This window comes from Erinaceus europaeus, chromosome 1 (genome assembly GCF_950295315.1).
Source record: "Erinaceus europaeus chromosome 1, mEriEur2.1, whole genome shotgun sequence".
Lineage (NCBI taxonomy): Eukaryota > Metazoa > Chordata > Mammalia > Eulipotyphla > Erinaceidae > Erinaceus > Erinaceus europaeus.
In genome coordinates, this window is record NC_080162.1 from 107154861 (window position 1) to 107170986 (window position 16126).

The 16126-nt window shown below is 46.7% G+C and overlaps 1 protein-coding gene across 2 annotated transcripts in view; it reads left to right on the plus strand.

Annotated features, from left to right (window-relative positions):
• Positions 1-3356: 3356 nt before the first annotated feature.
• Positions 3357-16126, plus strand: part of RRP12 (ribosomal RNA processing 12 homolog) — a 33501-nt gene continuing 20731 nt past the window's right edge. Inside the window, exons 1-10 of one of the 2 annotated variants that reach the window (XM_007532661.3) lie at positions 3357-3581; positions 3946-4175; positions 5601-5684; positions 9426-9502; positions 10304-10409; positions 10607-10723; positions 11936-12074; positions 12157-12284; positions 14686-14784; positions 15440-15531. In XM_007532661.3, the coding sequence (XP_007532723.1) occupies positions 3443-3581; positions 3946-4175; positions 5601-5684; positions 9426-9502; positions 10304-10409; positions 10607-10723; positions 11936-12074; positions 12157-12284; positions 14686-14784; positions 15440-15531 (1211 nt within the window). In that variant the 5' untranslated portion in view covers positions 3357-3442. The remainder of the gene's footprint in view (positions 3582-3945; positions 4176-5600; positions 5685-9425; positions 9503-10303; positions 10410-10606; positions 10724-11935; positions 12075-12156; positions 12285-14685; positions 14785-15439; positions 15532-16126) is intronic. The other variant, XM_060192708.1, reaches the window with a different exon arrangement.

Below are 16126 nucleotides of genomic sequence, written 5' to 3' on the forward strand. Positions count from 1 at the left end.
GCCCTCCACTGTCTTGATTCCTTTTCTTTTTTTTTTCATTGTTGTAATTATTATTGTTGCTGTTATTGATGTCATCGTTGTTAGATAGGACAGAGAAATGGAGAGAGGGGAAGACAGAGAGAGGGAGAGAAAGATAAGACACCTGAAGACCTGCTTCACAGCCTGTGAAGCGACTCCCTTACAGGTGGGGAGCCAGGGGCTCAAACCGTGATGCTTATGCCAGTCCTTGTGCTTTGCGCTACGTGCACTGTCTTGATTTCTAAGGCTGCTGATTAGGGGCCAGGTGGTGGTTCACCTTATAAAGTGCACTTGTTATCAAACCCAAAGACCCCGGTTCAAGCTTCTGATGATCCCCACCCGCCAGAGGGAAGTTTCAAGCAGTGAAATAGTGCTCCTCTCTCTCTCTCTTTCTATTTCTCTTTATGTCCCTCATCCTTTATAAAATGATGATGATGATGGTGATGATGACGTGAGGACTTTTACTTAAACTGATTTCCCCATTGCCTCATGACCTGTTTCTTATCTCTTCCTTCTGAGAAACTGCTCAAGGTTAAAATCCTTGTTCTTGGTCTGGTCTATGAACTTGTGGGAAACTCGATGCCTAGGCTAGACAAGTAGCTCACACAAGGCTGGGTTCAAGGGACAAAGTATGTACTGTTAAGGAGTGGCTTTTATTTACTAGCTGTGTATATATTTTTCTCTCGCTCAGTCCCCGGGGAGGACAGTTCTCCCCAGCAGACCACCACTGAGCTTCCATGGAAAGGCAGACCCATTTCCCCAATCTATGGCAGATAGTTGGTCCCCCATCATCTGCCACAGTAGCTCCTGTGTAATAAATCCCAACAAATCACTTATTTGTCTCTTCTGGTTTCTCCAGCACCACGTCTCTTTAAAGTCAAGCCCTTAAAAATCTGGGCTTTTGGCCAAACAGATGTGAGGCATACATTTTATCACTGAGCTGCACCCCAACTGTACAGTCAGTTTTAGTCGGTACTGCCATACAGTTTTCTGAAGTGGTTGTGTCATTAATGGTGAAAGGGGACCATTTTTCTTTGTTTGTTTTTGTTGTTGTTGTTGTTTTTCACCAGAGCACAGCTCAGTTCTGCTTATGGTGGTGCTGGGGATTTAACATGGGACCTTGGAGACTCAGGCATGACAGTATTTTGCAGATTCATCATGCTATTCTCCCAGCCTGGCCCTCTTTCCTAATGCATTAATTATACTCATGAGAACCTGGACCCCTCCTAATGTTCTTGCCTTTAAAAATTATTTTAATATTTATTTATTTCCTTTTTGTTGCCTTGTTTTTATTGTTGTAATTGATGTCACCGTTGTTGGATAGGACAGAGAGAAATGGAGAGATGAGGGGAAGACAGAGGGGGGAAAGAAAGATAAACACCTGCAGACCTGCTTCACAGCCTTTGAAGTGACTTCCCTGCAGGTGGGGAGCCGGCGCTCGAACTGGGATCCTCAACACCGGTTCTTGTGCTTTGCACCACGTGTGCTTAACCCACTGTGCTACCGCCTGACTCCCCAAAACTATGTTGTTGTTTTTTTAATATTTATTTATTTATTTCCTTTGTTGCCCTTGTTTTATTGTTGTAGTTATTATTGTTGTTGTCGTTGTTGGATAGGACAGAGAGAAATGGAGAGAGGAGGGGAAGACAGAGAGGAGGAGAGAAAGATAGACACCTGCAACCTGCTTCACCGCCTGTGAAGCGACTCCCCTGCAGGTGGGGAGCCAGGGCTCCAACCGGGATCCTTAAGCCGGTCCTTGTGCTTTGCGCCACCTGCGCTTAACCCTCTGCTCTACAGCCCGACTCCCAAAATTATGTATTTTTAAGGATTTTAAAAGTATTTATTTTCCCTTTTGTTGCCTTTATTTATTTATTCATTTATTTATTTATTTTTGCCTCCAGGGTTATTGCTGGGGCTCAGTGCCTGCACCACAAATCCACTGCTCCTGGAGGCCATTTTTTCCCTTTTGTTACCCTGGTTGTTTTTATCATTATGGTTATTATTATCATTGTTATTGATGCCGTTCTTGTTGGATAGGACAGAGAGAAATGGAGAGAGGAGGGGAAGACAGAGAGTAGGTGAGGAAGAGAGACACCTGCAGACCTGGTCACCACTTGTGAAGCAACTCCCCTGGAGGTGGGGAGCCCGGGGCTCAAATTGGGATCCTTAAGCCAGTCCTTGTGCTTTGTGCCACTTAACCCGCTGCGCTACACCCGACTCCCCAAAAATTACTTATTAATGAGAAAGATAAGAGAGCAGAGAGAAAAAGAACCAGAGAATCACTGTGGCACAAGTGCTTCTCAGTCTTGAGAGTCCAGTGATTTATTCTCTGTGCCACCTCCCGGAGCACTTTAAATAATTATTTTGTATATTTTTAAGGGGGGGAGTGTTATGCAGAGCATCACTCTGACATGTGGTGATGCCAGGGTTTGAACTCATGACTTCATGCTTGAGAGATCAGTGCTTCATCCACGGTGCCACATACTGGGCTGATAGGTCCTGCCTCAAGATATAATAAGGGGAACTAACACTCAAATCATAGCAAGAGGTGGGGGGTACTCACACTGTAACAAGTCAAAGAAATTTTGTCAACTTCTGGCTAATTTAGAAGATGTAGTTATTGAAGTATCTTACTCAGTGGAAGCTAAAAAACATGTCTGAAAAGTAAATGTATTAAACGATGAATTAGTCAAATCCCATGAGGATCAAGGCTTAGTCTGACAAAAATCAAACTTAATGCTTTGCAGTGAGGAAGAAAATCCCAGAAGAACCTTGTATTGCTGTTCTGCAAAAGTGAGGGTGGGGAGCATAATGGTTATGCAAAGACTATCAGCGGTCTCAGGTTCAATCCTTCACACCACCATAAACCAGACCTAAGTAGTGCTCTGATAAAAAGAGGAAGGAGAAGGAGCAGAAGAAATGTGTGGTGGGAAGTGTCTTTTTAGTCTTGGGTTCTGGCTGAAAGGTTCTGGGGAGACTTGCAGGAGAGTAAGGATCTGCTCTGGCTTAAGGTAGTGCGGGAGGGAGAAGGGGGGATTGAACCTGGGACATTGAAGCCTCAGGCATGACAGTCTCTTTGCATAACCATTATGCTCAATTAATACATCTTTAAAAAAACAAACAAACAAACGAAAAACCCCACAAAACCAGACACATCTGTGGCACAGAGTAGGAGCCCAGGGAGCTCCCTGGCAACTTTCTCCGTAGCAACGGATTTCCTAGAAGAAGCGCCGGCATCTCTGAATGGAGGATAAGTAAAACCGGATGTTGGCTACCTTGCCATGGCAACAGGATCGAGGCCGGAAGTTGCGTCACAGGAAGAGGAAGTAAATCGGCAGAGGACCCACGTGGATTCTGCCTGTGTTTCTGTGTCTCTGAGAGCTGTGAAACTCCCCCCTAATTTCTCAGCTACAACTTAGTCGACATGGGGCGCTCGGGCAAGTTACCATCGGGTGTGTCGGCCAAGTTGAAACGCTGGAAGAAAGGACACAGCAGCGACAGCAACCCCGCCATCTGCCGCCACCGCCAGGCCGCCCGCAGCCGCTTCTTCAGCCGGCCTTCAGGTAACGCGGTCCAGAGCCGGCGGCAGTGGGACTGGCTTCTCTGGGGGCTCTGAGGCTCAGACATGAGAACTTCCGTCTTTTGGAAGGTCGGGTCTAGAGCCTGCTGTTCGAACTCCCCTTCCTCCTTTAGCAAACACGGGGACTGAGCCGCAGTAGGGAAGTGACAGCTACCACGCGTCTCGGGATTGGGACTCCTGGCTGTAATTGACCTGGGGTGGCTCTTTTCCACATTTGTTTTCACATTTATCTATTCCCCTTAGTCTCCAGAGTGTAACCCCCACCCAGCTCCCACCGGCTCAAGCACCTAAGCCACTGGGACAGGGACACCCACCTGGGGGCTTAACTTTGTGCCTCTTGTTCTCAGGAAAGAGCGACCTGACGGTTGATGCTGTGAAGTTGCACAATGAATTGCAGTCAGGGTCCGTGCGCCTGGGCAGAGGCGAAGGGGCCGAAATGGCCGTGGATGAAGAGCTGGCGCCTGCTCTCACCGAGAAGTCCTCGGCCACCTTCCTGAGTGGCCTCTCCGACTGCACAAATGTCACCTTCAGCAAAGTGCAACGCTTCTGGGAGTCCAACTCAGCCGCCCACAAGGAGGTAGAGTGACATCAAGAGGTTGTGGGACAATGAGGAGGGGGCAAACCCAAGCTTTCTCCTGCTTTCCTTCGCTGACTGATGCTTGGCTGCTGTCCAGGAGAGCAGCTGGTATTTCTAGACGATGTGTCATCTCTCTTACTCCTTATGCCCTCTACTTGTTGCCTCTTCTAGGGAAGGTTCCATGTGCTGCTGTCTTCTTTTTTATAAGATTTTGATGGATTGTATGAGAAGCCCACCAAGACACTGCTGTAGCCTGTGTGGTGTTGGGGATGGAATCTGAAGCCTCCTATAAACATACTACTATGCTTCCAGTCCCTGTCCAACCATTTTGTGCTGTTCTCTTCTTTCTTCCTTTTTCCTTTTTTTTTTTTTTTTTTTTTTGTTTAAATAGATTTGTTTTATTTTTATGAGAGGTAGACAGTGAGAGAGATAAGGTCACTGGTCAGCTGTACTTGTGGTGGTGCCAGATATTATATACCTGGGACCACTGGAGTCGCAGGCATGCAAATCCTGTGCCCTCACACCTTGAACTATATCCCTAGAACTTTTATGTATTTTTGCAAAGTGTGTTTGTTTATTTTATGAGCGAGCGAGAGAGAGACCAGAGCACTGTTCCTGCACATACTGTGTTATGGGATCATACCTTCATGTGTGTAAGTCTTGCATCCTACTGATTGGACCAGCTATCTGACCACTTTGTATATATTTTAACCCACATTTTGCTTGAAGAATATATGAATATAATATGAAATACTGCTCAATAGAGAAAAATATAGGGCAGTACATATAACATCTATTGAGCAGTATTTCATATTATATTTATATGTTTATTATATTGACATTGGGTTATGTATTATTATATGTTATTATGCCACACACGCGTGTATATGTATCTGCTCTATTTGCTTTGCATTCTTTTCAATACTGTTTTTCCCCTGGAGCACTGCTCAGCCTTGGTTTATGGTGGTTCAGGGGATTGAATTTGGGAATCACAGGAATCAAAGTCTTTTGCATAGATTGGGCTATCTCCCCAACTCTCAATAGATCTGGACTACTTGACACTTCCACTGTTTATATGTAATATATATTATATAATATATAGTTATATAACATATATAATTCCGGACATTATTCCCTGTTGATGGCTGCATACATATTCCATTCCCTTGCAGTGACTTCACTTTACAGAATTGTTTGCTTGGTGTGTGGGTGCCTTTATGAGTCCTAGGGGTGGGATTTTGATAAATGTGTTCTGAGTCCTCCTTGTTGGGTCCTGTGGTGTGTGGCCCCAGCTCTGGATGCTGTTCAACTGTTCTACCTGTTTTGTTTTTGTCTGAAGATTGTCTGTGAAAGAACAGGATGAAGATGCTAACCTGGGTGGGATTAGATTGGCAGTATAGTCACAGGTACCTCTCCCTCCTGCAGATCTGTGCTGTTCTGGCTGCTGTCACTGAGGTGATTCGCTCCCAGGGAGGGAAGGAGACTGAGACTGAGTACTTTGCCTCACTGGTGAGTGTGACTTGGGATGTTCAGGCTCTGGAGAGGAGCAGGTTCTCCTGCAGTGTGGGGTAAAGAAGGGGACATATTGAATGGCTCACACAGCTTCAGTCACTCAGGTGACTTGGGAAGGTTGGTGGTATTTGCTACATTCTTTAAAACAATAATCCACTGCTCCATTGTTGTTTTTTCCTCCACTGATGAAGCTGAGGCAGGGTTGGGGCACAGGGGAGATAGTCCCCTAATACCCCTTTTGTGGGGTCAGAGTTTGATTAGGTCAGAGGTATTTCCATAATAATAACTTGCCTTTTTATTCTTTCTCATTAGCATACCATGGAGTTTAGCAGAAATTACTTGAAGTTTTATATCATTTTACTATTATTTTTTTAAACTTATTTTCCCTTTTGTTGCCCTTGTTGTTTTTCATTGTTGCTGCAGTTATTATTGTTGTTGTTGATGTTGTCGTTAGATAGGACAGAGAGAAGTGGAGATAAGAGGGGAAGACAGAAGGGGGAGAGAAAGATGGACACCTGTAGGCCTGCTTCACTGCTTGTGAAGCCACTCCCCTGCAGGTGGGGAACCGGGGTCTTGAACCAGGATCCTTTCGCCCAGCTTTGCGCTTTTGCGCCGTGTGCACTTTACCCCCTGCGCTACTGCCCTACTCCCTATATCATTATTTTTAACAGCTAATGAAATTGTGCATGCTTATTGTTGTCTTAACTTTTTCTGTTTAAAGATTTTAAAGGTGGGAGTCGGATGGTAGCACAGTGGGTTAAGTGCAGGTGGCACAAAGAGCAAGGACCAGCGTAAGGATCCTGGTTCCAGCCCCTGGCTCCCCACCTGCAGGGGAGTGGCTTCACAAGTGGTGAAGCAGGTCTGCAGGTGTCTATCTTTCTCTCCCATCTCTGTCTTCCCCTCCTCTCTCCATTTCTCTCTGTCCTATCCAACAACAACGTCATCAATAACAAGAACAGTAATAACTACAACAACAATAAAACAACAAAGGCAACAAAAGGGAATAAATGAATATGAAAATATTAATTTTTTCATATTCATTTATTCCCTTTTGTTGCCCTTGTTTTATTATTGTAGTTATTATTGATGTTGTTGTTGTTGGATAGGCCAGAGAAGGGAAGACAGAGAAGACAGAGAGGGGGAGAGAAAGATAGACACCTGCAGACCTGATTCACCACCTGTGAAGCAACTCCCCTACAGGTGGGGAGCCGGGGGCTTGAACTGGGATCCTTATGCTGGTCCCTGCCCTTTGCGCCACCTGCGCTTAACCCGCTGTGCTACCACCCGACTCCCCCTCAGCCCCTTCTTTCTTAATTTCTGACTGTCTCTATCCAATAAATAAATAAAGATAATACTTTTTTTTTTTTAAAAAAAAAAAAGGGAGGCAGGGGAAGAGAGAGAGGCTGCACTGCATTACTACTTGTAATGCAGATGGGGAGCTTGAACTCAGGTCCTTGTGCATGGTGATGTGTGTGCTCAACCAGGTGTGTGCCAGGCCCCAGCTTTAATTGGAAAAAAACAATTCTGGGGGTTGGGTGATGGTGCAGTGGGTTAATTAAGCACATGGCACAAAGTGCAAGGACTGGTGTAAGGATCCCGGTTCGAGCCCCCGGCTCCCCACCTGCAGGGGAGTCGCTTCACAGGCGGTGAAGCAGGTCTGCAGGTGTCTATCTTTCTCTCCCCCTCTCTGTCTTCCTCTCCTCTCTCCATTTCTCTCTGTCCTATCCAACAACAACAATAATTACCACAACAACAAGGGGATAAAAAGTGACTTCCAGGAGCAGTGGATTCGATTCTTGTTGAAGGCACTGAGCCCCAGCAATAACCCTGAAGGGAGAAAAAAAAATTCTAATGAGAGAATATAATTCAGGAGGGGAAGATACCAGAGCACTCTTAGCTCCTGGATAAAATAGTGCACCATACTGAACCTGTATCCTTTGAGGAACTCAGCATGCAAGTCCAGCACTAGAACAGGTTCTTTCACCAACCATCAAATTAAATTTTTTTTTTTTTTTTACACCAGAGCACACTGCTCAGTTCTGGCTTATAGTGGTGTGGGGGATCGAACCTGGGACTTTGGAGCCTAGGCATGAGAGTCTGTTTGCATAACCATTATGATATCTATCCCCATCCCAATATTAATTTCTAATGTCATCCTCAATAGATATAAACTACATAAATATAACTTTGGGGAATCCACAGTACTTTTTTTTTAATGTGTTTTATTTATTTATTATCAGAGACAGAAAGAAATTGAGAGGAGAGGAGGAGATAGGGAGAGAGACAGATACCTGCAGACCTCCTTCACCACTTGTGAAGCTTTCCCCCTACAGGTGGGGACCAGAGGCTTGAACCTGGGTCCTGGAACACTGTATTGTGTGAGCTTAACCAGGTGTGCCACTGCCTGGCTCCTTACTTTTTTTAAGGGTCTGAGGTTCAATGACCACTACTGTAGAATAGAAGTTAGCAGACTACAACCCATGAGCCAGATATGTCCTGTTTTGGTACAGCATGAAATCTGAAAATGATTTTTACATTCTTTAAAAATAATTTCACAGGGGCAAGAGGGATGATAGGTAGTTTTAATTTTTAATTTTTTAATTTTTTTTTTATTGCCGGGGCTCAGTGCCTGCACCACGAATCTACTACTGCTCCTGGAAGCTATTTTTCCCTTTTGTTAACCTGGGTGTTTTACCATTGTTGTGGTTATTATTATCGTTGTTATTGATGATGTTGTTGTTGGATAGGACAGAAAGTAATGGAGAGAGGAGAGATAGACAGAGGGGGGAGAGAAAGACAGACACCTGCAGACCTGCTTCACTGCCTGTGAAGTGACTCCCCTACAGGTGGGGAGCTGGGGGCTCGAACTGGGATCCTTCTGCTGGTCCTCGTGCTTTGTGCCACGTGCACTTAACCTACTGCACTACAACCTGACCCCTGTATTTTTACATTTTTAAAAAAGATTCATTTATTTATGGGAAACAGAGAGCCAGAGTATAACTGCAGCACTTGTGATGCCAGGGGTTGCATTTAGAACCTCATGCTTATAGGCTCAAAATTTTACCCACTTCTCTGCCACCCCGGGCTACAACAGCATCTTTTAAATAATGAAACAAATTAAATGGTAGTACATGGCTTTTATCATGTACCAGACAGGTATCATTATAAGTGTTTTTCATTTATTTTATTTTATTATTATTTATTGCTTCTAGGGTTATCACTGGAGCTCAGTGCCAGCACTATGAATCCACTGCTCCAAGAGGCTGTTTTTTCCCATTTTGTTGCCCTTGTGGTTGTTATTGTTGTTGGATAGGACAGAGAGAAATCGATAGAGGAGGGGAAGACAGGGGGAGCGAAAGACAGACACGTGTAAACCTTCTTCACTAACTGTGAAGCGACCCCCTGCATGTGGGAGCCAAGGGCTCAAACTGGGATCCTTAGCTGGTCCTGGTGCTTTGGGCCACATGTGCTTAACCCACTATGCTACCATCCAGCTCTGTGTTTCCCATTTATTAATTAAACCTCACAATAACTTACTATCTCTTTTTTTATGGAGATAACAGCTGAGTCACAGAGATGTTAAGTTGCTAACTAAAAGCCAGACACTGACAGAGCTAGGATTTGAACCTCTGACACTAGGAATTTAGCCACAATAATTTGCTGGGCACATGGTTTCCCCACACCTTATTTGCCCAGCACAACACATTTCCCATTCACACCCTGTGATCTGGCCCTCAGATGACAACACTGGAAGCAGTGGAGTCCCCAGAATCCCTGGCTGCTGTCGGTTACCTGCTCAACCTTGTCCTGAAGCGGTGAGTCCTGACTCCTGTCTGCACCCCTAGTCTCTTGTGGAGAAGGCAGTGCAGACACAGAACAGGTAGAAGGGTGGGGGTATAGCATAATGGTTATGCGAAGAGACTTTTATGCCTGAGGCTCTCAAGTCCTAGGTTCAATCCCCGACACTGCCATAAGCCAGAGTTGAGCAGTGCTCTGGTGGAAAAAAAAAAAAAAAAAGGAACAGAATTAGGGAGAAGGAACATAATCTCTTAGGTGGCTTCTACACATAGACTTGGGATATTGTAGGACATGTGAATGCTAGTGCTGCGGGGCGGAGGGGTTCTGCCGTAGTTAGTGGGTAGAGGGATGGTAGAGTTTTGATGGGGGTTTCTTTGAGAGCTTATTCCAATGTTTAGCAGGGGAGTGCAGCTACTCATATGCCCTGCTTTGTCTGTTTGGGGAAGGTCATCTTTGACAGAGCACACATCTCTGGGAAGGACACACATGAAGTCATGAGGGAGGAAGGGGACACCTGCCCAGACACCTAGATGAGCCAAACCAACCCTGGTGATCAACAGGGTGACAGATGTCTCAGCTAGATCACCCTCACATCCAGCACTGGGTATTACCCCCAGCCATGGTGGAAGTGTAGACAGTAATAGAGTATGTTTATAAGGATCTGTCTTGTGTGTGGGAGGAGGAGGAGGAAGAGGAAGGAGCTCCTGAGCTCACCTTCCAGTGTCACTCACAGGCTGAGTGACAGCGCCAGCATCCTCCTTCAGACTAGGACTGAGGCTGCAGGAGCACCTCCAACCTTTGCTGTCTTCTCTCCACAGTGTGCCCAGCCCTGTGCTCATTAAGAAGTTTTCTGATACCTCCAAAGCTTTCATGGCTATCCTGTCAGCCCAGGCTAGCAGCGACTCCACATCCGCCCTCCGATGGGTCAGTGTCTGAGCCCTTGCTTCCAGAGTCAGTCTGATCTGACTAAAGCATCCTATGGGCATCTCTGGGAGTCGGAACTACGCTTTGTGCATCTACTGATGAATCCTTTGGGAATTTTCTGGTGTTGGTGAGAACTTGGGCTTATTCCCCACCTGTCAGAGGTGGGTGGAGCTGAGACTCTGATTCTTCTCTTCCAGATCCTTTCCTGTCTGGCCACCCTCCTGCGGAAGCAGGACCTGGAGGCCTGGAGCTATCCTGTGACCCTACAGGTGTACCATGGCTTGCTGAGCTTCACTGTGCATGCTAAGCCCAAGGTGAGACTGCTGAGCTCCACAGAATACTGAAGTGGGGCAGCCTATTTGGGATTCCTGAGGATGGACTCCTGAGCTATAGGAGCTTACTCCAAAGTTTTGCTTTCTTGCCCCTTTGGCCCCATCTGTGTGCTAGCTCCTCTCACAGTAGGGTGTTTAGTGCCCGACTTCAGTGAGCAGTGACATGTTATTCATGCTGGCAGGAGGGCTGGGGTGGAGAGGCAGAGGCTCTTTGGAGTCACACATATGGATTATTTACTGAATTCACCACTTGTGCTATGACCTTGGACAAGTAACGTGACTTCTGAGCCATGTTCCCCAACTATGGGAACAAGGTCACAGCACAAGTGGTGAATCCAGTATCCAATCTATGTCTGTGTGACTCCAAAGAGTGCTGCGGGGTTGGGAGGAGGTGTCTGTGTTCCTCCACAGGTGTGGTGCAGCTCCTGGCTGACAGCAGGTACCCAGCAAATGGTGGCTCCTTTCCACCTCCATTTCCTCCTGAAATTTAGGGCAGGAGTATGTATTGGTACTAGTCAGCACCGAGCTGGTCCTTCAACTCTGCCAGTGTCACTTCACTAGAGTGAAGCTTTTCTGACCACAGTGTGAAAAGCAACAAGCCCAGTTTTATTCTCTGGAATGTACTTCTTTTTTTTTTTTTTTTTTTTAAAGATTTTATTTATTTATTTATGAGAAAGATAGGAGAGAGAGGGAAAGGACCAGACAGCATTCTGGTACATGTGCTACCGGGGATTGAACTCAGGACCTCATGCTTGAGAGTCTAGTGCCTTAGCCACTGCACCACCTCCCGGACCACTCTCTGGAATCTACTTCTAACTCCTGGATATATTTTCCTTTTTTTCTGCCTCCTGGTGAACTGTTGACTCTGTTCCCCACCACTCTGCCAGCACCAGGGACAGTGGCTGGCTTGGTGGACACTGTGTATTGCTGCCTTATTGCATGAATAAATGAGTCTCGGTTGCAAAGATGAGGACCTGAAGTGCATTGGCCAAGCATTTGGTCTCTCAAGGCCACTGGGCAAGTCAGTAGTTGAGCAGGGATGGGGATCAAGGTTCGCCTTGCTCCACAGCTCAGGAGCCCATCCATGGGAAGCTCTGGACCTGGCAGCAGCCATACAGGAGATGTGCCTGGACCCACCAACCCTTGAAGTTGGGGGAAGCTGTCCTGACCCTACCCCCTCTCCTCGCCCTTCAGATCCGGAAGGCCGCCCAGCATGGAGTGTGCTCTGTCCTCAAGGGCAGTGAGTTCATGTTCTGTGAAAAGGCTCCTGCCCACCATCCTGCTGCCATTTCCACTGCCAAGTTCTGCATCCAGGAGATTGAAAAGTCTGGAGGTGGGAAGTCAGGCTGCACGCATGGGGAGGGCAGGGCCTGCTAAGATTCAGGTCTGAAGTTTCAGCCTCCTCTGTCTGCCAGGCTCCAAGGAGGCTACCAGCACACTGCACATGCTGACTTTGCTGAAGGACCTGCTGCCCTGTTTCCCGGAAGCCCTGGTGAAGAGCTGTAGCGAGACTCTCCTCAGGGTCATGACCCTCAGCCATGTGGTGAGCTTTGGCCAAGTGCCAGCAGGTGTGGGGAGAGGGGGTTGAGGGGAACGTGGCCAGGGGGAGAGTTGGGGGTAATAGTTTCAGGCCCTTCTTTGGGTGTCTCCCTGCCTTGCTTCTGCTTTATCTACAGCCAAGGACACCACCTCATCCCTGGTAGAAGGGCTCTATTCAGAGTTGGGAGTTGGCCCCAGAGGCCAAGCCAGAGAGAGGACAAACCAGGTGGAGGTGCTGGGAAAGTATCAGCACTCTGCCTCTTCCACTTTACCTATTGCAGTTACACAGCTATGTCATTAACAAGTCAGTGCAGGAACTTCAAACTTATGTTAAAATGGTCCTTTTTTTATATTATTTATTTATTCCCTTTTGTTGCCCTTTTTTTATATATTTATTTATTTTCCCTTTTGTTGCCCTTGTTGTTTAACATTTTTGTGGTTATTGATGTCGTTGTTGGATAGAACAGAGAGAAATGGAGAGAGGACGGGAAGACAGAGGAGGAGAGAAAGATAGACACCTGCAGACCTGCTTCACTGCCTGTGAAGAGACTCTTGTGCAGGTGGGGAGCTGGGGGTTCGAACCAGGATCCTTACACCAGTTCTTGTGCTTTGTGCCATGTGCGCTTAACCCACTGCACCACCGCCCAACTCCCTGCCGTTGTTTTATTGATGTCGTTGTTGGATAGGACAGAGAGAAATAGAGAGAGGAGGGGAAGACAGGAGAGAAAGACATCTGCAGACCTGCTTTACTGCCTGTGAAGCGACTCCCCTGCAGGTGGGGAGCCGGGGGCTCGAACCAATATCTTTATGGTCCTTGTGCTTTGTGCTGCCTGCTTGCACTTTGGGCTACCGCCTGACTCCCAGTCCTTCTGTATTTCATCGATCTTGGCCTACTTCTGTCCATTGGGTTTTTTCACACCTGCATTTGCATTATTATAATATGTTTTTGTTTGTTTGTTTTTACCAGCCTGGGTGTCTGAAAGGTAGCAGGACATAAAGTGAGACAAAATGGTTAGTGAACAGGAATCAGAAAGTAGGAACAGGGCAGATGAGATTAGGGCTCTTAGGGTGGAAGAAATCTTGGAAATCCATTTTAGGCCTGTTTCTAGGGGCTCACGGACTATGGTAGTTTTTGCGAGTCATGAAGTTGGATAAAACCATTGTCTGAGAAAATGGTGTCAGAGTAGAGGAAAGGACTAGAGAATTGGATTAGGGCAGATAGTAGCTCCCATTCTTGAAATAATTATGTGCATAGAATTAACTGTTTACTTCCATCCACCTTATCCAGGGCCCATATGTATATTTATATTTAGCACCAGAGCCTTTGTAACCTCTAAGCCTCTATTGGTCTGAGCTTGTAGCTGTTCGTTAGAACTGGAAACATTGCAGGCTGCACTAATTTCAGAAACAGTCTTCCTCGACTGGCAGGGCGAGATACCCCAGCCTCCCTTCGCAGACGGGGCCAGTCCCTACCATAGCTGCTCTATGGTGAGGGCAAGGTCCTGAGAGGGCCCACAAGAGTAGCCCTTGATTTTAAAATCATGTTGTTCATATTTCTCTACTGTCTTTGTTGATATTTAAAGTTTTGGTGTCTTTGTCTCTCTCTCTTTTTTTTTTTTTGGTGGGGGTAAGGGCACTTGGGGACTGGGCTGTGGAACACCCAAGTTGAGCATACACATTACCATGCACAAAGATCTGGGTTCAAACTCCTGTTCCCCATGTACAGGAGAAGCTTCATGAGCCATGAAGCAGTGCTGTAGGTGTCTCTTCCTCCCCTCGCAATCATTCTCTATCCTATCAAGTAAAAGAAGGGCAACAATTGAGGGTAGATAGCATAATGGTTATGTAAAGAGGTTCTCACGCCTGAGCCTTCAAAATCCCAGGTTCAATCCCCTGTACCACCGTGAGCCAGGACTGCATGCAGTGCTCTGGTAAAAAAGAAAAAAGAGAGAGTCGGTTGGTAGCTCTGCAGGTTAAGCGCACATGGCACAAAGCGCAAGGACCGGCGTAAGGACCCCAGTTCAAGCCCCTGGCTCCACACCTGCAGGGGAGTCGCTTCACAGGTGGTGAAGCAGGTCTGCAGGTGTCTTTCTCTCCCCCTCTCTGTCTTCCCCTCCTCTCTCCATTTCTCTCTGTCCTATCCAACAACGATGACATCAACAACAATAACTACAACAAAAACAAAAACAAGGGCAACAAAAGTGAATAAATAAATATTAAAAAGAAAAGAAAAGGGGGAATTACCAAGATGTACTGATGTGACAGTCCTCTGAGTGTTCAGGTGTGGGTGCATGGGTTGAGATTCTGGGGTCCTATTTTGTTCTCAGTCCACTGCCTGGGGTGGGAGATTGAACCTAGGATGACTTGGGCTTTGTGTTTCCCTACTAAGTTTCTGTTCTTTTCAGCTGGTGACATCCTGTGCCATGCAGGCCTTTTATAGCCTCTTCCATGCCAAGCCCAGCCAGGGCACCCTGTCCGCAGAGCTCAACGCCCAGATCATCACGGTGAGGCCTGCTGGTGAGGGGATATCCCTCAGCTGCCACAGCTGCACCCTTCAGACGACTGTGCTGGGGGTGGCTGGAGAGGCTACTGTTGTGATAGGTAGGTCAGATAGCTGCTGAGTACAGGAGTTCTGACACCAAAGCCATGTCAATGCCCATGGGTCCCTGGCTCATGTCCTGGTGGTAACTGGCTTGATAACTACTTCTGCATGGCCTCATGTTAGTCAGATATTTTAATCAGGTATTCTCAGCTTTAGAGATTCTTGGATGGACTTAAGCGGAGGAAGTGGCAAGCCCTTAAATTGGTTGCAAAATGTGTGTATTCTCACATGCATTTTGCTTTTTCCTCTTAATTTTTAGTGATTGAATAGTGATTTTTAGGATTATCAGATAATATAGATCCAGCAGATGTTTTTCTAGGAAAGAGCTCTGTGACTTCTGTTCCTCAAGGCTTTTCCTATGGAATTTGAACTGGAAGGGCCTCACAGGGCAGTGACAGACAGGAGCTGGGAAGTCCCAGGGGACTGTGCATTCTGAGCTGCACATACAGGCCTGTCCCTGGGACATGGTGGAATCCTGAGATAGGAAGTGGTCTTTGTCACTGGGCTGATGCTAAGCACGCTTTCTTAGTCACCTGCTTCTTCCCTCCTGCCTGTAGGCCTTGTATGACTATGTCCCCAGCGAGAATGACTTACAGCCCCTCATGGCCTGGCTTACAGTCATGGAGAAAGCCCACATCAACCTGGTCAGGTAGGGATGTTGTAGAGGGATCTCCCAGGGATTCTAACCAGGCTCTGGATTCTGTGTTGTGGATTGGGGTTGGGGGGAATCTGTAAGTCTGGAGAGGGGTCAGCTTCATGGGACTGGCAGCCATCTAGTCCTATGTGAAGCATACCACAGACTAGCTCTGATATATTTATGAGTAGGTTAGTACAGCCTGGACTGTGCCTTTCCTGCCACTATATCTCAGTGACCCCATGGAAATCAGCCCAAAAGAGCTCTGTCCCAATCCTCATCACCTCCTGCTATTATCCTTATTTAAGTTCCACCCCACTCCCCACCTAGTTGCTGGTCTGAAGCTTAGTGTCCCACAGACCCAACTTCTGCTTCATGTCTGTCATGTTGTGTGTGGCTGCTGAATAGTAACCACCAGGCTGTCCTACTTGTCCCATATAAGACTGAGATGGCTTGCATTTTGCTGAGTCAAGGTCTGGTCTTCCCCCTCTACCCCATGAAGGGTTCCTGCACACCTGTTTCCCCAGGTTCTGTGCTGGACACTTTACATCCTTTGTTTCATCACAGCCACTCTCTCAGGAAAGTCTTAGCCCGTCCTATAAACCAGAAC